Source organism: Mirounga angustirostris, unplaced genomic scaffold, assembly GCF_029215605.1.
Source record: "Mirounga angustirostris isolate CCGP_5_RB_7025 unplaced genomic scaffold, mMirAng1.0.hap1 SCAF_4, whole genome shotgun sequence".
Lineage (NCBI taxonomy): Eukaryota > Metazoa > Chordata > Mammalia > Carnivora > Phocidae > Mirounga > Mirounga angustirostris.
Window position 1 is genome coordinate 183,641,483 of NW_026991712.1, and position 27,285 is coordinate 183,668,767.

The following is a 27,285-nucleotide window of genomic DNA, read 5'->3' on the forward strand; positions in this document are numbered from 1 at the left end:
TCAGAAAAAGTGTTAGGAAAATGGAGAGACATTGGAACTCTCCTGCATTGCTGTAGGAATATAAAAAGTTGCAGCCAGTTTGAGAAACAGTCTGGCAGTTCCTCAAAAAGTTAAACACAGAGTTACCATATGACCAGCAATTCTATTCCTAGGTACACCCGAAAGAATTGAAAACATGTGTCCACACGAAAACTTGTACACAGATGTTTATAACAGCATTATTCATAATAGCCAGAAAGTGGGCTATCAACATAAAAAAATAACAAATGTGGTGTATCCATACAATGGAATCTTGCTCAGCCATAACAAATAAATGAAGTATTGATACAAGCCACAATGTGGATGAACCGTGAAAACATGCCAAGTGAAAGAAATCAGTCACAAATGAGGACTTACTATCTGATTCCATTTATGCGAATGCCCGGAATGGGCAAATCCATAGACACAGAAGGAGGGCGAGGGATCGCCTGGGGGCTGAGGGGAGGGAGTAAACGGGGAGTGGTGACTACTAACAGTTCCTTTTCCAGGTGATGAAACCCTTGGGGATTTAGATAATGACGGTTGCACAGACTTGTAACGGTTGCACAGACTTGTGAATGTACTATAAACGATGATATTGTACACTGAAAGGGGCCAATTTTATGGGATGTGAACGGAATCTCAATTAAAAAAAAATACGAAATTTTCAAAAAAGTAAAAACCAGTAAATCGGGAATTAATATTTCATTAAAAAAAAAAAAACCTAGTAAGCTTGACTTTACAAAATAGCGTGCTCATTGTAAGAAAACATGAAAACACTCCCTTCCCAAAGTAACCATCACTACCCTGTGAATAGTCCGGGTACCGCTGGATAAGGAAGGATGATCACACTCCACGGTTGTTTTGTTACTAGTGGAAAGAATGCCTCCGTCCCTCACCCAACACACACACCGCACACCCGCTGGCTGAATGGAAGGTAACACTAGCCCTAAAAATGCCAATCCTTCCCTCTCCAGGACGGGACGTCCTAGCCATCTGGCTAGAGCAGGCGTGGCCCTGGTGCGGCAGGCGGGGAGGAAGGTGCCCGGGTAGGGCGCCGGGACGCGGCAGGGGACGTGGGAGCCACAGGGTGGAGCCTAGAGGGCGGGGGGGCGTGGCCCAGGGTGGAGGCTCGGGTCCGGGCACCCGGGGGCGGACCGCGGCGAGAGCCACGGGGTGTGCCCTGGAGGGCGTGGGGGCGGGGCCGGGGCCGGGGCGGAGCGCGGGGCGGAGTGCGGGGGGCGCCGGGGGGAGGGGGTTGGGGGCGCGCGGAGGGCCCCTGGGTCGGGGGCGGAGCGCGGGGCGGAGCGCACAGGGCGGAGGACCCCGGGGCCGGGGTTGGGCCGGGCGCTGGAGGCGGGGGCGGAGCGCGGAGGGCGCGGGGGCCGCGGCCGCGGCCGGGGGCGGGGCGCGGGGCGGGGCGCGGAGGGGGCGGGCTGCGGGCCCGGAGGGAGCGGGAGGGGCCGGGACGCGCGCCGTGGGCGCGTCGGTGACCAGACGGCAGCGGCGGCGGCAGCCGCACGCGCGTCCCGGCCTCCGTCCCCGCGGCGCCGCGGCCCCGGCCCCTTGCCCGCCCGGCCATGCCGCCGCCCGTGCCGCCCACCGAGCTGGTGCCGTCGGAGCGCGCCGTGGTGCTGCTGTCGTGCGCGCTCTCCGCGCTCGGCTCCGGCCTGCTGGTGGCCACGCACGCCCTGTGGCCCGACCTGCGCAGCCCGGCACGGCGCCTCCTGCTCTTCCTGTCGCTGGCCGACCTGCTCTCGGCTGCCTCCTACTTCTACGGGGTGCTGCAGGACTTCGCGGGCCCCTCGTGGGACTGCGTGCTGCAAGGCGCGCTCTCCACCTTCGCCAACACCAGCTCCTTCTTCTGGACCGTGGCCATCGCCCTCTACCTGTACCTCAGCATCGTCCGCGCGGCGCGCCAGCCTCGGACCGGCCGCCTGCTCTGGGCCTTCCACGTCGTCAGGTGCGTGGCGGCGGCGCCGCTTCCCCTCGAGTCCCCGACCCCCACCTGGGCCCTGCTTGCCGCCTCTGTGGCCCTCGCGCCCTCCTGGCGCCCGCGTCTTGGTCGGACCCCTGGCCGGGGCCCCACAGGGTCGTGTCTGCTCATGTTCCGAGGCAGTCGGGGGGCCGGCGGGACGATGCGGACGGAGAGGTGCACCTGCCCGGAGCATCGGTGCAGAGGGCGCCCCTTTGTGGCTGCCCTAGCCCGAACCTCCCGGAGAGGTGGGGGGCCAGAGCTCGGCCCCCATAACTTGGAAGCACCTGGAGAGATGGCGAGGACACCTTATGCCTTTTGCCTCCTGCTTCCCTGCGTTCTGGCCGTTTCTACTGCCCATGGGGAGAAGCTCCTCGTTCCCAGGCTGCGAGATGAGTTAGGGGCTGCTCCAGCCTGGAGAGGGGGGCCGCTCCCAGTCGCGCCGTGTGTCACAGTAGGTGTGATGCATTCAGCCACTCCCGGGCTAGCTGCCCGCGGCCAGATGCATTGTCGCAGCTGTATTACAGAGTATCGTCTTCATGATTTTGTCTTTGTGCATCTCTAGACCCAGACGATCTTGACTTTCTAGGGTTTGGTATCTCTGAGGGTGAGGTCAGTGGCAGGGTCTGGTCTGGAAGAGGGCCCCCAGCTGCCTGGAGTCTATGAGAGTAGAGTCAACTGAGGGCTTTGCCCAGCCCTGGCATTAAAGCACCTCATCAGGTAACCCTCACCCATGAAGGTTGACTCCTTCCGGGTGCAATTCCAAGATTTGAACGTCCATGGTGTCCTGCACTTCACTCAAGGCAGGAATCTTATAGGGCCTGTTTCCCCTTGTCCGTCTCCCAGATAAGAACACCAAATACTGCCCTAATTATAGGACCTCTCTGTTAAATAAGCTTGAGTGCTTTCCATGGGACTGAGGACAGTCAGCACTTTGGTAGAGACAGGTCACCTGGGTGTCACAACGGTGAGATCACAAGCCTGCAAGAGTCACTTGACCTCTGGGTCTCAGAACTGCTGGAGGAAGGCCAGCTGGTCCCTGGGAAACTAAGTGGCCTCCTTCTCAGCTGTTCATGTCAAAGTTTTTCAAGGAGCCAGACAGTACCTCAGATGCTGCAGAGATCCACAGGGGCTGCCTTTCCTCCCCTTGCAGCATCCCCCCGGCCCCGGCCTCTGTGTATTTCAGAGACCCAGTCCTTGGCAGTCTGGTTACGTGTGGGCAGCATGTACACCGGAGTTCACATGTACTTGAGAAGGAGCCTAAGATAGGACCTTTCTTTGCCAAAAATCTCTTCTCTTCCCCCCCACTTAAAAAAAGAATACTGAAAACAATATATATATATATATATATATATAAAAGATTTTATTTATTTGATACACAGAGAGATAGAGAACACCAGCAGGGAGAGCAGCAGGCAGAGGGAGAGGGAGAAGCAGGCTCCCTGCTCAGCAGGGAGCCCGATACGGGACTCGATCCCACGACCCTGGAATCATGGCTGACGCTTAACCGACTGAGCCACCCAGGCGTCCCGAAAACAATATATTTTTTAAGTGATGAAGAGAACCTGGTACAGCTCCTATAGAAAAGATGCATTTGCTAATGAACCTGAGTGGGAGTTCCTTCCATTCAGTCCTAGGGGTGTTTTTTGTGATGCTGAGGAGAGGCCTCCTAAGAAAGCCCATGGGTCCTCCATGCTCTCCACGAAAAAGAAGGGAGTTGTTCATCTTGCCCGTTGAATGTGATCCATCGGCTTCTCAAAAGAAAATTACCAGGGTGCCTGGGTGACTCGGTTAAGCCTCTGACTCTGATCTCAGCTCAGATCTTGATCTCAGGGTTGTGCGTTCAAGCCCCGCGTTGGGATCCACACTGGATATGGAGCCTACTTTAAAAAAAAAAAAAATTATCTATATCCAAGCTACAAAGGGAGTTTGACAGTTTGTTCTCTGGAGTTCCCTTTCAGAAGTTCGCTCTCAGCATCTTGCTGGTCTAAGAGAATTGGTAGAAAACCTGACAGGTTCATTTATTGACCTAGATCCTCCCAGGCTGTATTGCTCATGACCTTGCTAAGGGCTCTCCAGTGGCTTTCTTTGGAGTATGAGTTTATAATTGTTAAAGACCTGTTGGCATGATAAATTTCATATTCAGACAGAGGCTGCACAGTCATCCACTTTTTTAACCAGTTCAGACTACTGAAGATCAGTCCTCGTCAGACCTTCAGTTTGGGAAAGTATTTTAAAACGTGACAATGTAGAGGTTGGGAATGTCTATTAGTTTTTATGAAATGATTTTTTTTTTAAAGATTTTATTTATTCATTTGACAGAGAGAGACACAGAGAGAGAGGGAACACAAACAGAGGGAGAGGGATAGGGAGAAGCAGGCTTCCCGCCGAGCAGGGAGCCCGATGCGGGGCTTGATCCCAGGATCCTGGGATCATGACCTGAGCTGAAGGCAGACGCTTTTTTTTTTTTTTTAATTTTTTATTATGGAGAACTGCCAAACATTTATAAAAGTATACAGAGCAATCTAGTGAACTTCAACATGTCCATTAAGCAGTTTGATACTATGCCAGCAAAATTTTCTCTATTTCTTTTTTTATGTTATGTTAATCACCATACATTACATTATTAGTTTTTGATGTAGTGTTCCATGATTCATTGTTTGCATATAACACCCAGTACTCCATTCAGTAAGTGCCCTTTTTAATACCCATCACCAGGCTAACCCATCCCCCCACCCCCTCCCCTCTAGAACCCTCAGTTTGTTTCTCAGAGTCCATTGTCTCTCATGGTTCGTCTCCCCCTCTTATTTCCCCCCCTTCATTTTTCCCTTCCTACTATCTTCTTCTTCTTTTTTTAATTTTTTTTAATTTTTAATTTTTTATTTTTTTAAAAGATTTTATTTATTTATTTGACAGAGAGACACAGCGAGAGAGGGAACACAAGCAGGGGGAGCGGGAGAGGGAGAAGCAGGCTCCCCGCAGAGCAGGGAGCCCGATGCGGGACTCGATCCCAGGACCCTGGGATCATGACCTGAGCTGAAGGCAGTCGCTTAACCAACTGAGCCACCCAGGCGCCCCCTTCTTCTTTTTTTTAAACATATAATGTATTATTTGTTTCAGAGGTACAGGTGACTTCTATCCTCTTCATTTTTCTTCCTTTTCCTTTTTTTTTAAAAATTTTTTTATTCTTATGTTAATCCCCATATATTACATCATTAGTTTTAGATGAAGTGTTCCATGATTCATTGTTTGTGCATAACACCCAGGGCTCCATGCAGAATGTGCCCTCCTCAATACCCATCACCAGGCTAACCCATCCTCCCACCCCACTCCCCTCTAGAACCCTCCCACCCCACTCCCCTCTAGAACCCCTCTAAAACCCTTGTTTTTCAGAGTCCATCGTCTCTCATGGTTCGTCTACCCCTCCGATTTCCCCACCTTCATTCTTCCCCTGCCCATGGGGAGAAGCTCCTCGTTCCCAGGCTGCGAGATGCAGACGCTTAACGACTGAAGGCAGACGCTTAACGACTGAGCCACCCAGACGCCCAGAAATGATTTTTTTTAAGATTTTATTTTTAAATAATCTCTACACCCAACATGGGGCTCAAACCCAAAACCCTGAGATCAAGAGTTGCATGTTCTACTGACTGAGCCAGCCAGGCACCCCTGAAATGATTTTTAAAAAAACAAAAAATACCCTGATAAATGGCCAAAGGAGACATTGAGACAAGAATCAAAATGGTTCATAAATATATTATGGGGAAAAGTTTCTCCTGTTAATAGTCAAAGCAATACAAATTATAACAGTGAGGTACCATTTTCTCATTAAATTAGAAAAAAGTAGTGAAGCAGAATACTAATGTGATAAATGCCGGTAAAACTGGTATTTTATTTTCCTACATTATTATTGGCAATGGAAACTGGAATAATCCACATAGAAAGTATTTGGTTCGTACCCCTTGATCCACTCACTAATCCTATTTATAGGGACCTAGTCTAAGGAGATAATCCAAAATACATTCAAAGCTGTAGGTACAAAGGAGTTTGTGTGGGAATTTGGAAGCAACCTGAATGTCCAAAATATAGGGGAGCAGAAGATTATAAACTACACCCCACCGGAAACATTACACAGCCATCAAATACTGGCTGTGAACTCTATAAGCCATGTTTTTAAAATAGTATTATACAATGTTAAATGAAAAAAAAAAAGCCATCTCTAAAACGGAACCACATAAAGCAGGAGGCCAGATAGAATCCTACACGCACACCACTTCCCAGAAAGCACCTGCACAACCCCCTAGGGCCCCATCATAATAGCTGAGCAGGCTCCCTGTACAGAAAGACTTTTTTCTTTGCCCACTGGGGAAGGAGGGCAGCTTAGACTTTATCCTCAAGGAAATGGTATTTTATCACAAGTTGCGTCTGGCTCCTGAGGTCTTGCAAAGTGCGTGTCTGTTCCTTAGCTCATTGGCCACCAGTAGCCCCGGGGCTGGGCAGGACCATCACCTTCCAGTCACAGCTCATGCGACTTGCCCGAGCTCACGCAGCCATAATTGGGAGGCTAAGGGTTAGAACTCCAAGGGTCGGTCCTCCATTTATGATCTCATCTTGTCTCTTGGCCTGAGGATAATTCTTAAGATTGAGATATCATTACTCAATTTATTTTTAACTTTCCAGATTTCTGCCATTATGTATCATGTTGGCTTTTGTCTTCTGCATTTATTTTTCTGGAGCCATTTAAGAGTATAGACTGATGACCCCAGAGCCCCTAAATCCTTCAGTGTGTATTTCCGAAAGAAAGGGACCGTCTCTTAGGTAACCACCTATACCTTCCAGAAGCAGGGCAGTGGTGTCGCCTGGAACGATGCTGTTACCTGAGGGTGGACTTTACAGGGATGTTGTCGGTCTCTTGCCAATGTCCCCGATAGCAAAGGGACACCCTCAGGTTGTGTTTGACTTAGTTGTCAGGTCTCTCTGTTGTCCGGCGATCCGCAACAATTCTTCTTTCTCGGTGTTTCAGGACACTGACTTTTTTGAAAGGCAAGGTCTGTGGTTTTGTGGAAGGTCCCTCTGCTGGGCTCTTCGGTGCTTCCCCATGTTCTGCACTGGGTCTGGAATCCCACAGAACAGTCTTCTTATTCCTCCCTCCCCGGGGACTTGGACTTGTTCACCTCTGGTGATAGGAATTCTGATAGCCTGATGAAGGTGTTGCTTGCCAGTTTTGCAGTGTGGTTACTGTCCTCCCCTTTGGTAATTAATAAATACCTCGTGGAGATAAAAATCTCCCTACTCCTCAGACTTTACCCGCAAGTTTAGGACACGTCAAATCTCACCGTATTCTGAAAGTGAATTCCCTGTTTTTTATTGCCTTTGTAAGGTTGTGTTAGAATGAATACTCAGCATCCAAGGGAAGGCCCCGGGTTGAGAAGTCCCTCCCTCTGCACTGTCCGTGGCCGTTGAGGCAGCCTGATGCAGACACCCATAGTTCACAGTCACGGGCATGTGCATCTGGGAGCATTTACAATACTCACCTGAGAAGGTGCTGGAGCTGCTGTGGGCGCGGTCAGTTCTTCTCTGGTCCAGTAGGCCAAGTTGGTGGGAAACCATCCCCGTCCCCCTGCTGAAGGTGAGCTGCCTTTCCAAAGCAGCTGTCAGCTCCTGTCAACCCCCCCAGTGCAGGGTGGTGGGCTCCTCGACGACACTGGAGCAGGGTGCGTGAACCGTCTCTGCACCTGCGTGCCCAGGCACCACCGCGCCGGGTGTCATGGGGTGTCCTGTGGGCAGGGGAGGAAGGCTGGGCTGGGGGGAGCCTCATTGCCCCCAAGTCAGAAGGAAGGGTCCTGGCCAAGCTAGCCACGTGAGGCAGTCGTAGGGTTTCTTCGGGCACGAGGTGGGAGTGCATGTGGGCATGACCGCGGGCCCACCCACGCTCTGGAGGTTGCTTGGGAGTTCTGGAGGAAGAGTCCGTGGTTCCCAGGTTCACCATCAAGACCCCTGCTGTGGGAAGCGGGAAGTTCTAATGGAGACAAAAGGGGAAACGGGGCCAAGAAGGGGAAGGTGCTCAAAGTTCTTTGGTGGGAAACTAGCTCACTGTGGGGCCTGGTGACAAGGCCCCGAACAGGTGTGTCCGAATGAGGGAGGCACGTGGCAGCTGCAGGAACGGCACCCCATGTCGGGCAGTGCTCCCCAAAATAACAAGAGGTGAACTGGCTTTGCTTTTTCCCCCTGAGAAGTTTTCAGAGGATGCTGCTGCGTTGCGAGGTCTCCGCACAGCGTTTTGTGTTCGCGGGAAGCCGGAGGCTGCGGGACAGCAGAGTCTGCCCTTGATCCTCCGACCAGGGCAAGCTCAGCCCCTGCCCATCCTTGCCTGGCGTCCCGGTCAGCCGGGGCCTGAGCCGTGTCTCTGAGCGTGGCAGGTGGCTTCATGACGCCCACCAGGGCCGGGCCTGCTCGGGTGTGTGTGCTTAGCAGTTCCTTCGCACACCCCACTCGCTTCTGCGGCCAGTGCCACAGAGTGACCTCGTGGTGGCCTGGCCAGTGGCTGGCCGGCTCCCTGAACTTCTCCCACGACCTACCGCTCTGCCCCACATTCAACAATAAGTGTTCTTTGTTCCGGGAGGAAACCTCCAGGCAGCCACGGGCCTTGTGATTCCTTCCACCAGGCCTGGCTCGCTGCAGCTGTGCTTCGCTCGGGCCCGGCTCTGTCTTGCTCCCAAGAGCTCTCTAAATTGGCACATTGTTGCCCGATAGTTTTGTTCTCAGAGCATTTTTTTTTTTTTAGTTGACCTTCAGGGCTTTCCATAGGCCGCACAGCGCAGAGACCAGGCCGTGCCTTTTGGGGGAGAAGACCCTTTTGTTTCTTTCCCAGCAGGTGCCCACCCCCTTGTGGGAAGATCTCTAGGAAGAGTGAGGTTTGGGTGAGGGGAAAGTGCGAGAATCTAACGGTGGGGGCAAATGAGTGAGCAGACCTTTCAGGCTCACCCACCTCATGCAGCGGGAGGAAGGGTATTCCCATCTGTGCGTAAAGTGGAACTGTCCCTGTTGCCGCAGGTGTCCCCCACCCTGACTCTGGGGGGAGAGGTTCCAGAGACCACATAACGGAACATCCCCATTTGGGTACAGTTGGGAACTCCAAGGGAAACCCAGAGCATCACCGTCCTGGAGACGGGCTGCCTGCTCAGGCGCAGCTGATAGATGCCAGGGAATTCAGGTATTGGGGATGGCTTCCTCACTACCTGGCTCATCCCGTGGTACTCCTGGTTCTGCTCCTCTGGAGGAGATTTTTTAAAGACAAAAGGATGCTGGGGCGCCTGGCAGGCTCAGTCAGAAGAGCGTGCAATCTCAGGGTCATGAGTTCAAGCCCCACATTGGGCATAGAGCCTCCTTTAAAAAAATAAATAAAAATGAAAACAAAAGGATGCCAGGTTCCAAAGAAGAGCTCAGCTCGTGAGAGATCTGAATGGCTTTTTGTCAGTTTACCCCTCCCCTAAGCTTACCGAGGGACCCCACCAGCTCTGTCAGCCTGGCTGTGTTGGGACCCCCGGGCCTGAGCACGTGTCTCCCCCATAGTTCGTAGAAAGCCTCTCTCTTACCTGCTTGGGCTGCCCTAACAATGTACCACAACCGAGTGGCTTAAACAAGAGAAATCCATTTTCTCACAGTCCTGGAGGCTAGAAGTCAGAGATCAAGGTTGGCAGGGCTGGTTTCCTCTGAGGCCTGTCTCCGTGGCTTGTAGGTGACCGTCTACACCCTGTGTCTTCACATGGTCTTCCCTCTGTGTGTGTCTGTGTCCTAATCTCTTCATATAAGAACGGCTGTCATGCTGGATTAGTGCCCACCCTCTAGACCATTCTAATTTAATCACCTCTTTAAAGACCGCCCCCCCCCCCCCCCCGCCACCTACAGTCAGATCCTGAGGTACTAGGGGTTAGGACTTCAACATATGAATTTGTGTGTGTGTCTTGGGGGAACACAAATCAGCTCTTAACAGCCTCCAAGGGAGGATGAAGCTGACTTGGAGTCTGGCCTCGGTTTCCCGGTTGAACCCGAAGGGAGGGGGCATGGGCACCTCTTGGAGAAGCTCTTGCTGCCCCTCCACGTGGGGGATTGTGCTCGGAGTGTGGTCTTCCGGGCTCCCTCCATCCAGGTGACCCCAGCCCTGCTTCTCAGCCTGAGTCACAGGTTTGGAGAGAAGGGGACCAAACACCTTTCATAGCATCCCTTGCACATGGTCCTGTGGCTTCCTTCAGTGAAGCTGCCAGTTCAGCCCTTGGTTTCGGTATTGAGCAGGACACCCTTTCCTCCAGCCATCTACCCCCATCTCCCCTAGTCCAGAGACTTTAAGAGGATAGCTCAAGGCCCAGCATCTCCTAATGCGCCTGGCTCTGGGGCCAGTTTAACAATCTCAAATTTAGAATGTGGGTCACAAGTGTCCATACGGAGGCAGGACAGCTCCCTGGCCGGTCTGATCTGCCCACATCTGGGCATCAGGGCGATCCCTCCAATCACATGAGTTTCTAGGTCATAATCAACTAACGTCCTTGGTCTTTTTCATGTGCTGTTAACTCAGAGACATTTTACTGATTCGGATTTTGTTAATTTTTCGGTTGCTGGCTTCTTTTTGGGGAGAGGAGAAAACTGTTACATGGTACGTGACAGAAATTGGAAGTATACATTTCTGGAACGCAGGGATCATGTCTCACATGTCTTTGTGGAGTGCCTTCTAGATTCATGGCGCCTACAGCTTGGGCTGGCCACCTGGCCTGAGAATGGCTTGGCTTATCTGAGGTTGCCAAAAGTACTTTCTCCTCACTCTGCAGGTCGAGAACCTGGGGCATCTTCAGCAAATTATCCTTTTTTTATCCTCTGTCCATTGGTGTCCTGGAGCCAGCTGGGGAGACCCAATTATTAAATTTTCGGGCATTTTGTGAGCTGATTGTTAAAGGCAATCATTAATAAAAACTAAATTATATAAACTTATATATATATAAATATATAAACTTATAATAAGTTGTATTAAAAAGAGTAATAAAGGGGCGCCTGGGTGGCTCAGTCTGCCTTAAACGTCTGCCTTCGGCTCAGGTCATGATCCCAGGGTCCTGGGATTGAGCCCCTTGTTGATCTCCCTGCTCCGCGGGAAGCCTGCTTCTCCCTCTCCCACTCCCCCTGCTTGTGCTCTCTCTCTCTGGCTCTCTCTCTGTCAAATAAATAAATAAAAATCTTTTAAAAAGAAAAAGTAATAAAAATACTAAAACTACATCTTTTTTTAAAAAGATTTTATTTATTTGAGAGAGAGAGAGCGCGCGCGCGAGAGAGAGCATGAGCAGAGGGCAGGGGCAGAGGGAGAGAACAAGCAGGCTCCCCACTGAATGTGGACCCCCGACACTGGGCTTGATCCCAGGACCCTGAGATCATGATCTGAGCTGAAGTCAGATGCTTAACCGACTGAGCCACCCAGGTGCCCCACTAAAAACTACATCTTAATTATTTTACTATTACCTGTGTACTTGGGGTTATTTACAACTATTTTATCTGCCCGATGGAAATACTGTCAGAAATACTGCACATCTGTCTCCAATTTCAATCTGGCTTGAAATTAGTTATAGGGGGAATATTTGTCCCGTGGAAAATGGCAGACATGACAGATCAGGGCTCGGTTTGTTGTTTTGTTGATTATGTAGAGCAGAGGTCAGCAAACTTTCCCCCAAACAAACCCTACACAGATTGTAGGTTTTTAGCTTTACAGGCCATCTGATCTCAGTTGCAACTATTGCCCTTGTAGCCTGAAAGCAGCCCTAAACAATATGTAGAGGACTGAGTGTAAACGAGGCTGTGTTGCAATAAAACTTTATTTAAAAAAGCAGAAAAGCAGACCTCCAGCCAGATTTGACCCAAGGGCCATAGTTTGCCGGACCCTTTATCTAGACTTAAGAAGGTTATGGAGGAAATGTCAATAGGAAAGATTATACTTAAAAGGGCTCCTTGTGTGAACTTCAGCAAAGATGGTACCCACATTGGGGCAGGCAGGAAGCCGGGTATTTAAGGGGGTGAGAAGAGGCGGTATCATAGAGCAGAAAAAATAAAAATAAAAATAGGGTGCCTGGGTGGCTCAGGCGTTAAGGGTCTGCCTTCGGCTCAGGTCATGATCCCAGAGTCCTGGGATCGAGTCCCGCATTGGGCTCCCTGCCTGGCAGGAAGCCTGCTTCTCCCTCTCCCACTCCCCCTGCTTGTGTTCCTGCTCTCGCTGTCTCTGTCTCTTTCATCTAAATAAATAAAATCTTAAAAAAATTAAATTAAATTAAAAAATAAAATAAAAATAGAAGGAATACTCTTCCAGGGCTGGGAAATTAATATTTTCTCCCACAAGGAAGTCGCTCCTGGTCACCATTTTTCTTGTCCCTTAGGTCTTCGTTTTTTCACGTTCTTCTTACGTGTGAAGGAAAATGAAAACACAACCGACTTCACACCCCGAAACTACTTTCATTTGCCAACTGCAACCATAGCGTGTTGGCAAAAATCAACCAGCGCATTCTGTGGGGCTCAACCGCCTATATGGAATTCACCCCAAGGATCACAGTGTGTTGTGTTATTACTTGCAGGTTGTGTACCTCACGTCTTTCACATCAGTTAAAGTAATAATAAGTGTATGTGTGCAGAGCCAGCTGTTAAACATAACCAGCACAGCGTGGCCCAAACCCATAAATTACAAGTCTGGTAGAGCCCGCTTTGCTGGGTCATTAGTCTCGATCCCTCCCACTCCATTCCCACCCCTCCCTGATATTACTTCTTCTTACCACCTCCCACTTAAATACCTCTCCTGCCACTTCTGGCCATCTGTGCTTAGACTCAAACAGCGACTCTGATTGATCAACCCACATTCTTAACCCTTGAAAGCCCTCTGCCTGTTGGGTCTTCTCTCCGGCTATTTCCCAACACAAACTTAGCTCCAGGTGCACCCCAGTCATAGAGAAGAAATGCATCACTCTGTAGCTTTCTTACGATGAGCCTGAAGTCATAGAACACCTGTCTCCGGGTTGGGCCCACGTCTCCTGCGAGGGCCATCAGGATGCTGAGGAAGGAGAAATCACCCTGCCTGCGAGTTCGGTCCTTCCTCCTACATGTCTGTCCTGCATGCTTCCTTCCAGTCCCGAGGGCACCCCTCCGCTCCTGCCCAGCCCCCTGCAGGGTGATGCGCCCTACACACCACGCTTTCTCTGGGTTCTCCTCGAAGGAACCCTGTAAGCCATAAAGTGATGAACAACAACACAACTAACTTCAGGATTGCAGTTATAGTACTTTAAAAGCCTTTTAGTTCCTTTTCAGTGACAATGATGTCCTTGCAGTGAATAAAGAGTAAATGGGGGAAAGTTGTCTCCATCACTTGGCTCAAACTTCATTCATTCATCAGCAGGTCCTTGTTTTGCCCCTACCAGGCACCAGGCGCTGTTCTGGATGCTGGAAAGCGCAGTGCGCCTGCCCTCACGGAGCTCACAGCTGTGACGTGTTGTCTCCAGATCCCAGGACAGCATGAGTTTTTAAGTGGTAACCCTGTATTATGATAGAACGGTTTAACACTCATCTGTATCAGCTTCACAGATAAGTAACCGATGGAACAAGCATTTAGAATGGACAAGCTCCTGGGGGTAACTTGGTCCCTTTCTCTTAACCCTTTAACTTCTGTGGGTTTTTTGTCCCTTCTGTGCCTTTGTGACCTCAAGGAGGACAGGCTGCTTCCCGCCTCCCCTTCCCTCCCCGCTGTGGGGAGGGCAGATGCTGAGGCTGCAGGTGGCTGTGCCCTCATGCTCCTGTCTGGGCACCCAGAGGCCAGTATGGGAAGGGGGCTGTCGAACAGGTACCTCCGTTCTGAAAGTGCCCAACGCAGAGTCCTTCCCAGGCCTGGGGAGCTGGCTTTCTCCCTTCCGTCGCCCACAGCCCTGCAGTATTTGGAGAACCTGATTGAACACAGCACTTCTCATTTTGGCAAGACTAACATGCAGCTATGGTCTCATCATTGTTCTAGAACTTTCTCTCAAAAAGAGCTGCTCCTGGCTGGCTCAGTCAGAAGGGCATGCGACTCTTGATCGGGGTTGTGAGTTTGAGCCCCACGTTGGGTGTAGAGATTCCTTAAGTAAATAAGTAAAAATAAACTTAAAAAACAAAAAAGAGCCACTGTTGCTTACACAGAGCTCTCAACATATAACTGATTTCTGAGCTGAGCGTTTTACTTATGACAGGGTCCTGTTTATACACGACTCCATCCTCCAGCGACTGACCTGGGCCATAGGCCCGTGTGCGCTCTCCCAGGGGCAGAGACCGCATGGGCCTCCCACTTCCCTGGCTCCTGCCCTACGGGCCGGAATCCTGGGACGTCAGACACAACTCATGACAGCAGTCAGACCCACTGACACACTTACCCAGTCCTGTGTGCCAGGCACACTCCACTCGGTTTATTCTCCAATGACCTACTCTGCCCTAGGCGCCGTTCCCGTCCCCACTGTGTGGAGAAAAACACTGGCGTGTGGAGGCCGAGTGGGGGCCAACTTGGATCCTGCTCCTTGCCGGGCAGGCCAAGCTCGGAGCCACCTCATGGTGCCACCACGAAGCCTCTGTGTGTCCCCCTGGCCCGTGTAAAATGCTTCACAAGCAGACTGGTGCGGGGACCCCAGGAAGCTCCTTGGGGCTTGGCCCTCATATGGCCATGTTGCCATCACGGGGAGCTCTCAAAAAGTCGGCCTGGCACTGCCCTAAGAGGGGGCGCCAGCCCCAGGCCTGATGCTTTAGAGGCCTGCCTTTGACCTCTGCCAGGAATACCCCCTTCCCATAGAGCAGGGAGATCTCAGGTCTGGAGAGAGGTGTCTGCCCAAGCCCCTGGTCCCCCTTCTGGATCCTGCTGCCAGTGTGTGCACCCCGAGACCCAGGCGGCCAAGGGGTCTGTGTGGGCCAGGCGCGGGCACGTGGCATGCAGGCCGCTCGGGGGCAGGAAGAGGCTGCCCTCCCCGTGCCTCGCGCCCATCTGCAAGGAGCCCAGCAATTCTTTTTTTTTTTAATTTTTATTGTTATGTTAATCACCGTACATTACATCATTAGTTTTTGATGTAGTGCTCCATGATTCATTGTTTGTGCATAACACCCAGTGCTCCATGCAGAGCATGCCCTCTTTAATACCCATCACCAAGCTAACCCCTCCCCTCTAGAACCCTCAGTTTGTTTTTCAGAGTCCATCGTTTCTCATGGTTTGTCTCCCCCTCCGATTTCCCCCCCTTCATTCTTCCCCTCCTGCTATCTTCTTTTTTTTTTTTAAACATCTATTGTATTATTTGTTTCAGAGGTACAGGTCTGTGATTCAACAGTCTTGCACAATTCACAGCGCTCACCATAGCACATACCCTCCCCGATGTCTGTCACCCAGCCACCCCATCCCTCCCACCCCCCACCACTCCAGCAACCCTCAGTTTGCTTCCTGAGATTTAAGAATTCCTCCTATCAGTGAGGTCATATGATACATGTCTTTCTCTGACTTATTTCGCTCAGCATTAACACCCTCCATTTCCATCCACGTCGTTGCAAATGGCAAGAGCTCATTCCTTTTGATGGGAGCCCAGCAGTTCTGAATTAGAACCCCGCCTCTGAGGGGCTGGGGGGGGCGTCGGACCAGGCAGGAGGCGGGGACATCCCTGTGCTCTGCGACATGAGGGTGGGCCTGGCAGGGCGGGGGCAGAGCGGGGCCGGGTGGGGGGAGTTGAGCACTCCTGCCCCGCTTTGTGCGGGGCTGATGCGTGGTGCAGGGTTCGGCAGCACCGTTCTGTCCGCCGAGCGTCCCTGGCTTTGCCCCTTCTGGCTTCGCTGGGAGCAGGGCCTGACCTTGGCTGCCTCGTTTGCCCGTTGTTCCTCAGCTGGGGGGTCCCGCTGGCCATCACGGTGGCAGCTGTCGCCCTGAAGAAGATCGGCTATGACGCCTCGGACGTGTCAGTCGGCTGGTGCTGGATCGACCTGCAGGCGGAGGACCGGGTCCTGTGGATGCTGCTGACCGGGAAGCTCTGGGAGATGCTGGCCTACGTCACACTGCCCGCGCTCTACTGCCTTATCAGGAAGCACATAAACAGGGCGGTAGGTCCCTGCGGCCGCGCCCTCCCCAGGCCCCCCGACCACAGCTCTGTGTGGCCACTGCGCCCTGGCAGCCTGGGCCGCCGGGCTTGCTAATATGCGGCCCTGGACGGAGTGGGTCCCGTCAGTCCTCCGTTGTGGACGAGGAAATAGAAGCTGGCAGAGGCTACGGGGCCCCCCGGACTCGCCCAGCCCGGGAGGCCCAAGCCACAGCGCGCGGAGTCCAGGCGGCGAGCGCCCAGCCTGGGCTCTGGGCACAGGCCTCTACTGCCCCCTCCTGGCAGGCCTCCAGGGTTGCTCCACTTGCGGGGAATGCAGGCGCCGGGAAGCCGCGTCCGGGTAACGGAACTGCGAGGCCCCTGGGAGACGCGTGGGCTTTCGTCCTCGGTGACACGGATGCGTCACCGCGTCGCCGGTGGTCGTTGAGAGTGTGTCACACAGGGAGACCCTTCAGGGTCTCGGGAGCGCAGAGAGCGAGAGCTGGGCTGGCTGGACAGTCCAGGCAAGAAGGGTTTTCCTCCGACGACATCCTTCCTCGTCCTGCCCTGCGGGCTCCGCGGGCCGAGGCGCCGCGCTGCTGGGGGGCCGCGGGGGGGGGCTGCGGGGGCGTCCGAGCCCAGGCCCAGGGGCGCTGCGGCTGTGCTCTTCGGGGCTCTCTCTTTGCCCCATTTCTCAGGGGCTGAAACTGCAGGGGCGTGTGTCCCTCGTCTTTGGTCTTTGGGGACGTACCGTGTGACATGGCAGCCGTTTCCGAGTTTGTAGGGTGCTCCCCGCAGCTGTGGGTGCTCCCCGCTGTGGCTTGAGTCTAGACTTCGGGTTCGCTTTTCGCTCAAACTCCACTGCCTCCCCATCTGCCTGCCACCCTCTTCTGATCCCGTGGGGTTTACTGATTGGCCCGAAATCCGTCTTCTTGCTGGTCTCCTGTCTGGGCCGGGGGCACCCCTTCTTGGCTCCTTTTTTTCCCTGGGAAGTTTCTGGACTCTCTGACGAAGGCCCCCAGGCAGCCCCTCTGTGTGCCTCTCTTCTTCCTTGCCCTTCGCGGGGAACCTGGGGCCGTGCCTGGGAGGCCAACCCCCCATGGGAGAACTGGTCCTCTCTGACGACTCTGCTAGTGTTTTCCAGAAAACAGGAAGAATAGTGGGCAGGGATGTATAGGGGTTGTTCCCTGCATCTAGCTAGAAAGGAGAGCTAAAAATAAGTCAGCCGGGGCGGGGGGGAGGGCCTTGGGAGGCTCAGTTGGTTAAGTGTTGGACTCTTGGTTTTGGCTCAGGTCATGATCTCCGGGGGGAAAAGGGGGGATTGTGGGACCAAGCCCGGAGTGAGGCTCAGTGGTGAGCACAGAGTCTACTTCAGCTTCTCTCTCCCTTCCCCTCTGCTCCTCCCCCACCACCCCTGATCATACACTCTCTCTAAAATAAATAAAAATAAAATATATTTTTTAAAGATTTTATTTATTTATTTTGACAGAGAGAGACACAGCGAGAGAGGGAACACACAAGCAGGGGGAATGGGAGAGGGAGAAGCAGGCTTCCCGCCGAGCAGGGAGCCTGATGCAGGGCTCGATCTCGGGACCCTGGGACCGTGACCTGAGCCGAAGTCAGACGCTTAGCCGACTGAAGCACCCAGGCGCCCCAAAAATAAAATCTTAAAAAAAGAAAAATAAGTGAACTGGAGCGAACTTTGCAAAGAAGACAGCTGCCCTGCTCCTCCCCTGCCCCCACCCCACCCCTGCCAGGCTGCTCTAGGCCCCAGGGGAGGAAGGGAGGAAGCGGCTGCTCTGAGCAGGTGAGCTGCAGCAGCCTGGGTGCTCAGAGATGCCAGGGTGGGTGGCTTTTCGCCTCACCTGGGCTTTCAGTGTCCCGGACACAGGACCACGCTCAGAAACACATCTTTGTTATGAGTAGTTACATCTATTTTTTAAGATTTTATTTATTTGAGAGAGACAGAGATAGCAAGAGCGGGGAGGAGAAAGAGAAGCAGGCTCCCCAGTGAGCAGGGAGCATGATGCAGGGCTCGATCCCAGGACCCTGGGATCATGACCTGAGCCGAAGGCAGGCGCCTAACCAACTGAGCCACCCAGGCGCCCCTGCATCTATTTTTACAAATTCAGTTGTGATCTGGAAATGGAGCTACCCCCTTCCTCTCACTGAAGGGTGTTCCCAGGAGTAGGGAAGCCCAAAGCCTGTGCCTGCTCATCTTTTCTTTGTGCCCCAGCTTTGGATGGAGCCCCTCCTTCATAGGTCTTTGTCCTGGGGGAGCTTGCATTCTGGAGGGGGAGAGCAGGATGATAATAAGTAACAGGCCTGATAAATAAGGATGAATGACATCTAGGAAGGAGGAAGGTAAGAGCTACAAAAAAAACAGGCAAAAATAAAGAGCTGAATCTGGGGACAGGACTACCTGGGAAATGCCTATGCACTTGAAAAGGGGTTGTCAGGATAGGCCTCCTCCAGGGGGCGACATTGAGCAAAGGTGTGAAGAGGGTTAGGGAGTGAGCCTCTGGGCAGATGGGAAACAACACTCCAGAGGGAACGGCTTGTGCAAAGGCCCTGTGGTAGGGTGTGCTTGCGGAATATGTTTGGGGACTTAGGGAGGCCTGTGTGGCTGGAGGAAATCAGGCGAAAGCAGTAAGCATGAGGTCAGAGCTAGACTGGAATCCGAGACCTTCAAGTAGAACTGAACCTGACAGGTTTCCAAGGAACCGTGCTGCTTCTGGGCCAAGAATAGAACTGCAGTTGGGAGGAGTTTGGATGGTGAGGGTGCCGGAGGGAGATGGGTGAGAGAGAGTTGCAGCTGCCCAGAGGAGCGGTGCTGGCGCTTGGACTGGGCTGGTGGCCATGGCAGTGGGCGGAGCATCCAGATTTCTGGATCTCTTTTGAAGGGGGAGCCCGCAGGACTTGCTCACGGAGGGGACGTGGGCAGCAGCAACAGGAGAGGGTTTCTGGCCCGGGCACCTGGTAGGATGCCGGCGCGTTAGCCGAGGTGGGGACATGCGCGCTAGGCTCGGGAGCCGGGATGCGGCGCGGTGCTCCTGACACGAGAGCTGTCAGCCGTGTCTTAGACCCCCGCGGGGAGATGCGCGGCACACAGCGGACTGAGGGTGGCACGGCAGCCCGCCTCGCTCACACCTGTTCCCCGTGCCCTGCACAGCACGAGGCCCTGTCGGAGTACCGGCCCATCCTCTCCGAGGCCCACCGGCCACAGCACCACGCCTCCGTGGCCGACAAGAAGCTGATCCTCATCCCGCTCATCTTCATCTGCCTCCGGGTCTGGAGCACCGTGCGATTCGTCCTGACCCTCTGTGGCTCCCCGGCCGTGCAGTGGCCAGTGCTGGTCGTTCTGCACGTATGTGGGCCTGCCCTCCCCGGCCCTTGCCGCTCTGGTGCAGGGTCAGATGCCTTCCCCCGCCCCCCCGGAAGAGTGGGTGCAGCCCAGGGACATTAGGGGACTCTCCAGTGGCCTTGGGAGTGATCCTGTCCTTCCCAATCCAGAAGGCCTCCACATGGGGGGTTGCTGACCAGCCTCAGTGGGGGGAGGACAGGGTTCTGGGGTCCGCAGCGCTTCCCAGTCTCTGTGTGTGTGTGTGTGTGTGTGTGTGTGTGTGTGAGAGAGAGAGAGAGAGAGAGAGAGAAGAGAGAGCGCCTGACCCCCTCCAGCCCTGGCACTCATGCCTCTCCTTTTCTCCCGGACAGGGTATTGGGAACACGTTTCAGGGCGGTGCCAATTGCATCATGTTCGTCCTCTGCACCCAGGCCGTCCGAACTCGGCTCTTCTCTGTCTGCTGCTCTTCCCAGCCTTGTGCTGAGAGCCCGGCTGGCCCTCCCAAGGCTCCTGCTGCACCGTCCCAAGACGGGAGAACCGCAGGGGTCCAGACGCACCCCAGATGAACTTCCAAGCGCCTGAGCTCTTCCCTTCCTAGTTCTGTGCACAGGTGCTGCCCACCTGGGGACAGGTGCTTCTGGGAGTCCCTGCTGCAGGAAGTGGGGGGTGGGCGTCTGCAGGTACTTGAGGCCTTCTGCTTTTGAAGCTCTTGACCCCCCTGTGGGGGAGCCACCACAAACCCAGCTGCTTCTACCTCCTAGACCCTCAGGTGGCACATCCCCCTCCCACCCGTGTCCTGCTGCATGCGGGGGCACTTGCCTGCGTGGGGTCGGCAGGGGGATCGGTACGTGATCGCTGTCAGGTTGCCCTGTGGTCCGCTGCTCGTGGGCCTTGTGACCACACAGCACTGTTTACAGTTCAAGGGACCCACACCTGGGGGAAAAGCACAAAGAGGTATATATTTGACCAAGCACCTGTCCTAAATAAAATGCCAGGGGTTACCAGGGATGCGTCCCCCGCTTAGATATCATAAAGCCGATTTTTGGTTTGTCAGGGCATTGAGATTTCCGGGAGAACCCAGCTTTTCTTGGATAGCTTTGCTGGTCAGCAAAAGAGCCGGTTCCCTTTAACCAGCTGGAAGGTTCCCGTGAGGTTTCTGGGCAGCTGGTCTCCTCGGGACCTCCCAGATTCTCTCTATGGGTTGCCAACCCTCGATGCAGATTGTGCTTGAATTTCAAGCCCAGGCCAGAACCCAGACTCCTGCCTGCCTCCACCAGTCACTTTAAGATACAGGTTCCCTCTTCCCGTGCGAGAGCTGAAACAGGGACAAGAAGAGGCATTGCAGGGAATCCCAGCGGATGTCCGCTGCCTCTCGGGTCTGTTCTCTGGAAGACTGGACTGGGGAGAGCTGGTAGGGATCCGGCTGAATCACCTCCCGGCTTAGTTTTTTTATAGAAAAGGTGACCAGAGAGTTGGTGAATGATCCAAATAACAGATTCCTCCCTGAAGGTGAAGCTTTGGGGACTTGGTTCGGGGAAGTGACACATGCATCATGGGGTGAATATTTACATTTAAAAGAAAAGGATCGAAATTGAGCATCCGTATCTCTATAGCCGTGGCTCTTCCACCAACATTTTCCTGTTATTTCAGAAAACTGTTTCTCTGTTAAGTCACATAAGCCACTGGCTAAGGTGGCAAGTGTCAGCGTCACCGCAGGAGTCTTGGGGAGGAAGAGTTCAACTTCAGCCTATCAGCGTCCCTCCCTTGGGTTCGGTCAGAACGCTGCAAAACCGAAATGATCCTCTGAACCTGTAAGACGGTTCTGGATTAAAACCAAAGCCTCACCATACTGTTGATTCCCATTTTATTCGCAAAAGCAGAATCTGTCACAGGAAGAGAATCTGAAAGAAAGAGCCATTGACAGAACTCGATCCAAAATGCTCATTTTCAGTTTCCTTTTTTTTTTTTTTTAAGTTTTCTTTATGAAAATCAGCGAGAGGCGATCATCCCCTAAGGACTCACCGTAAACCCTGGGCTGCCCCTACAGAAAGCTACTTGTCAGTAGGGCAATCTCCTTACAGAAATGGCCAATATAAGGGGCATCCAGGGATCCCCTGGAGACAGTACGGCAGATGATGGGCACGTAGCTGGTAAAGACCCTCACCTTAGCTTCTAGAATGGAGCAGACATTCAGGAAGTTGCTTGCTGCAAGAAAGAAAATGGCTCAGAGCTGAGTTAGCCTGTGGGCCACAGAGGATGAGGTGAGAATAAAGCCTGCTCGGAAGGGGGCCCCAGAGTCCTTGGCTTAGACTGCAGTGCTGGCTGCCTGCCCGGGGTGGCTCCTGCAGGACTGGCCAGACCTGGGCGTCCCCCAGCAGGCCGTGGTTAGGAAGGGCCGGCAGAGGGAGTGGGGGCTCAGGACAGGTGTGACTCAGCTCAGGACAGGTGCTACAGCCTCGTCCGGGTGTCCTCAGCCCAGAGCCCTCTCCTCTCAGGCACTTTCTGAACATTGGTCTTTGAGTCAGGCTTACCAGGCGCTTTCTGCCTCTCTGTGCTTCTGAGTTCTTTATGTTTGTTTGTTTTGTCTTTTAATAAAGAGTATTATTTGGCCGGTGGTTAAGGGTGCACACAGAGTTGCTCTTACGTACACGACAAGAAACGTTTTTACAAATTCCTGCTCTGGCCTAATAACAGTGTGAGGTCTGTATCGAAACCCTGACCATCTTGGGTCGAAGCCAAAGTTTTGCTATTTTAAATTAAATAAAATAATTATTTTTCTTTTGCGTGTTCGGTAAACTGATTGCCCGTGACGGGGTGGGGGGTGGGGGTGGGCACAGACTGGCCTGTGCTGTGGGGCGACTCCAGAGCCTTCTACACGGTTGGGACCTGGAAATGACATCTGGGCCCTTCTCTGTGGGCAAATACAGTCAAGGAGGGGGCACCCTGTTGACAGCCAGCTTCTCCTGAGTTCACCTGATAGGGTCTCAGGTGTATGAGGGGCGGTGGAATGGGGACTTGAGAATGCAGATTCCTGGGGCCTGTCCCATAGGAAGATCCTCAGGTCCAGGTTTCAAGGACCCGCAGCTTGGAGCTAAACTCCCATTAGCCAGAAACTCCAGCACCGAGTCCCTGGCCCTGTCCCCTTTCCTGCACCATTTTATCAGGCCACGCCGTGACCCACAGCGACAGCTGCTACAGACTGCCCCATGGCTGGGACTGCTGGGACACTAGGGCTCTTCTCTGAAAGGAGCAACCATCCAAAAAGGGTCACTGAAGCTGGCTGCCCCACACAGCCCAGGTGGTCCCCCATTCAGGGACTTGAGCTTTCTTTGCTGCACCTTCGGGAACTTTCTGCCCCAAAGCGCCGCTTGTTTCTTTGTTCTCCTTCCTGGGTTGTGTGAAGTTAAAGATACATTAACTATGAAGAGAGTGAGAAGATAAGCCACAGTCTGGCAGAAAATATTTGCAAAAGACATGGCAGGGTATCTACATGAGATGCCGGGTGTTCACTACACCTGTTGTGATCCTTTCATGGTGCACTAAGCCAAACCAGCATGCTGTGCACCTTCAACATACTGGGATATATTTACTTCTCAATAAAACTGGAAAAAGAAGACACATCTGATAAAAGAACCGTTATCCAAAATATGCAAGGAACTCTTGACACTCAACAATAAGCAAGCAAGAAATGGGCCAAAGACTTTGACAGACACCTCACCAAAGGAGATGGACACGTGGCAGATGCACATGTGAAAAGACCCTCCGCGCCACGTATCATCAGGGTGATAGAAATTAAAACAGGGAGATACCACCGCACACCTACCCAAATCCTGACAACACAAGATGTCGGGAGGATGTGTGGCTGCAGGAACTCTCACTTGCTGGTGGAATGCATCGTGGTAAGGCCAGTTTGGAAGACAGTTGGGCAGTGTTTTACAAAACTGAACATACTCCTGCCATACGATCCTGCAACTACACTCGATATTTACCTAAAGCTGAACACTTACGTCCTCACGAAAACCTTCCCATGGATATTGATAGCAGCTTTATTCGTAATTGCCAGAACTTGGAAGCGACCAAAATATCCTTCAGTAGGTGAACTGATAAAGTGTGGTCCATCCAGACAATGGAATATTATTCGGAACTAGAAATGAGCTGTCAAGCCATGAGGACACGGATGATACGCATTTCAGTGAAAAGCCAATCTGAAAAGGCTCTATATACTGTATGATTCCGACTATTGGACATTCTGGAAAAGGCAGAACCATGGAGACAGTAAAAAGATCAGGGGCTAGGGGAGAGGGAGGGATGAATAGGCAGAACACAGGAGATTTTTAGGGCAGTGAAACCACTCCGTGTGATACTATAATGATGGATACTTGTTAATACACTTTTGTCCAGGGGCACCTGGGTGGCTCAGTTGGTTAAGCGTCTGCCTTGGGCTCAGGTCATGATCCCAGGGTCCTGGGGTTGAGCCCCACGTCGGGCTCCCTGCTCAACGAGGAGCCTGCTTCTCCCTCTCCCTCTGCCCCTCCCCTGCCCTGCTTGTGCTCTCTCTCTCTCATGCTCTCCTTCAAATAAATAAACAAAATCTTTATTTTAAAAATACACATTTGTCCAAACTCACACAATGTCCAACACCAAGAAGGGACCCTAATGTGCTCCTACAGAGTCTTGGTGATGATGTGCCAAAGTAGGTTCATCCAAGGTCACAAAAAGAGCACTCCGGTGGGGAGTGTTGGTAACGGGGAAGGCCATGTGTGTGAAAGTCGGGGTATACGGGAGACCTCGGTACTTTCTCTTCACTTGTGCTGTGAACCTAAATCGTTCTAAAAATCAGTCCTCATAAAATTAACTAATGGAAAATACATTGACTAGGCCCTAGAAATGGCTTGCATCTTTTTTATATTAACTCTGCTATTAAGATGCAACATGCATACACTTAAATAGTCCTGAAAGAGCAGTGCCTTGTCCTGCCTCTTTGAGGTGATGACTGTGATGGGGTGCTTTTGTTTGTTTGTTTATTTGTTTGTTTGTTTTTTAGCTACTCTCTCCTTTGCATTTGCCTCCAAGTCTCTAAACTAGGTGCTCCATGCTTATCTGTGATAGAATGGAAGAAGCCTCTCTCTTGCCCACACTGAGGAACCTTCCCAAGACCCTACACTCCTCATGAGGTGCCATGAGGCACCTGTCCATCCTGTCTCCCCTCGGTCATCCTTCGTCACCTCTTCCCTGACCTTCCCGCCCGCCCCCTCGTCCTGCTCAGGGAGGTCCTGCATACCCCCCAAAGCACAGTCTGGCCGGGAGACTCCAGACTGAACCGCAGGGGCTGCAGGGAACAGGCCAAACCTCCAGCATGTCTCCATCTCCCGTCCCCCCTCCTCACCCAGCAAACAGCTGGTCCATGATTGCGATGTGCGTGTGTCTTCTCAACGCCAACAAGCAAGTCTCTGACACCAGCTGGGAGTCTGACAATTCAATTCAATGTTGACACTATCTCCCTGGAGACAGTATCGGGTCCCACCGGTGAAGGGCTCCGTCCCACAAGACTGCCCCCCCCACCCCCCTCAGATCTCAAGTCAACCTGTGCTTCTGACCAACCGGCCATGATCAGAGGTTCCAAAGACCCCATCCTTGGGTTTGATGAATTTGCTAGAGTGGTTCACAGAACTCAGAGAAACATTTTATTTCCTTGATTACTGGTTGAGATAAAAGGCTATATATAACTCAGGAACAGCCAGATGGAAGAGATGCATGGGGCAAGGTGTGGGGGAAGGGTACCACTCTCCCCAAACCTCTGCGGGCTCACCAACTCAGAAGCCCTTCAGACCCCGTCCTCTGGGTTTTTATGGAGACTTCATTACAGGCACATGACTGCCCATCTCTAGGTTACCTAGGGGCTTTTCCAAAAGTCACCACATGGACACAAGAATGCCTTTACCACTCTCAACACTTAGGAAATTCCAAGGACTTTAGGATCTTTATGCCGGGACTCGAACTAAGACCAGATATATATTCCTTATTAAATCACAGTATCACAGTGCTGTCCCATGCTGTTGGCTCTCTCTGGAAAGCCCTCTTCTTTCCCTTCTTGCCTAGCCTTTCACTTCTGCCCTTAACCAGCTGACACCCCGAAGGGCACCTCCCTCTGCTCCATGGCCTTCTAAGCAGACCCTTGGGATGCCACAGTGTCTGCAGGGACGACACTTCCAGCATGTTCCCCCAGAGCCTGCCTGGTTCCTGGCACAGAGCGGGCTTCTATCCGGGCCAGCCCAGCACACACCTGGCAGGTGAGAAACTTCGGGGAAGAGGTGAACTGCTTTCTGAATGAAGCATGTGGGTCCAAACAAACAAACAAAAAACCCTCCGAATCACTTATTGGAGCAGAGTCCAGAACCCAGCCTCCATGAAGTAAGAGTGCCTACCGTGAGGAGGTCAGGACATTCTTAGTAGCTACAGCTAGAGTCTCCTGAGGTCTTACTGATCTGGTTTCAAGTGGGTTCTGTGACTCAGTGGCCAAGAAAGAATTCTTGAGATGTTTTTGGTGCAAAAACGTGGGTTTTTAGTTTAGTTTTTTTTTTTTTTAAAGATTTTATTTATTTATTTGACAGAGAGAGAGAGATAGCAAGAGCAGGAACACAAGCAGGGGGAGTGGGAGAGGGAGAAGCAGGCTTCCCGCCGAACAGGGAGCCCGATGTGGGACTCGATCCCGGGACCCTGGGATCATGACCTGAGCCGAAGGCAGCCGCTTAACGACTGAGCCACCCAGGCGCCCTAGTTTTTTTTTTTTTTTTTTTAATTTATTTGACAGAGAGAGATGGCGAGAGAGGGAACACAAGCAGGGGGAGTGGGAGAGGGAGAAGCAGGCTTCCTGCTGAGCAGGGAGCCCGATGTGGGGCTCGATCCCAGGACCCTGGGATCATGACCTGAGCCGAAGGCAGGTGCTTAACGACTGAGCCACCTAGGCGCCCCAGAAAGGGTGGTTTTATTAAAGCACAAGAACAGGACCCCGGGGGTGCAGAAAGAGTTGCCCCGGAGTTGTGAGGTGTAGCTGATTATAGACTTTGGAGGGGGGTGGGTAGTAAAGACAAAGGAAGTTTCCAAAAGGATTTTCATATGTTAAAGGAGCCTTATAGGATCCTGGAGGTCGGGTTAATATTAAGACAAGGTTGCCTTTTGCCTGTAGCAAAGTATTACCATCGACTTGGCCGAGCTCCTTCAGGAACGTCACCGCCTGTCCCAAGTGCTTATCAGTGGGCTGTAAGTCATAAGGAGATTTAATTTGATCTACATTTCTTTTACCTTTGTTCTCCACATCCTGAATAATTTTGACACTTAAGCCCCTAAGGTTGCTGAGGGAGGAAGGTCTTATCTTCTGTAACTTCTTCCTGCTGAATAGGGGCATAGAGATGTCCCTACCTATGGGTCAACATTGGTCAGTTGGGGGCTGATATACATAGGAGTTAAAATAGGCAGAGGCAGCTGAATCCAAGGGAGACTGCATGTATGGCTCTTCCCCAGTGGAAAGGATCATCTGTCAGCTTGAAGTTATGGCAGTGAAGGAGTCTGGGTACCAGGTGGAGAGAGACCTGGCAGAAAACAGCAAAACCTGATTAGAATAACAAAAAGAAAAAGGAGCCCAAGTAAGAGTCCTTTGATAGTTGACAAAAATCCTCTTCCAGCCCAGGAGTTTAACCAACCATTAAAGGAAAGAGAGGGATCATTTAAAGCACCAATGTGAGCATTCATGTCAGTTAGAAACCCAGAAAAAATGTTTGTGGTAATCTGGAACATATACACAGCATGTTGTTTTTATGATAGGACATGTTCCACCTTGTGCAGCAGTGAAAACATCTAATGCCATTCTA

General features: G+C 52.4%; 1 protein-coding gene across 8 annotated transcripts in view; it reads left to right on the top strand.

The window, feature by feature from the left end:
* Positions 1 to 1,479: 1,479 nt before the first annotated feature.
* The window catches only part of LOC123860105 (solute carrier family 2, facilitated glucose transporter member 5), a 58,011-nt gene continuing 32,205 nt past the window's right edge, over positions 1,480 to 27,285 (top strand). For 4 of the 8 annotated variants that reach the window (XM_064589966.1, XM_064589968.1, XM_064589971.1 and 1 more), the window contains exon 1: positions 1,481 to 1,981. In XM_064589966.1, coding sequence (XP_064446036.1) covers positions 1,599 to 1,981 — 383 coding nt within the window. In that variant the 5' untranslated portion in view covers positions 1,481 to 1,598. Of the gene's footprint in view, positions 1,982 to 15,885; positions 16,100 to 19,246; positions 19,442 to 19,788; positions 22,196 to 27,285 lie in introns of those variants that run through there. The other 4 variants (XM_064589969.1, XM_064589967.1, XM_064589970.1 and 1 more) reach the window with 2 other exon arrangements.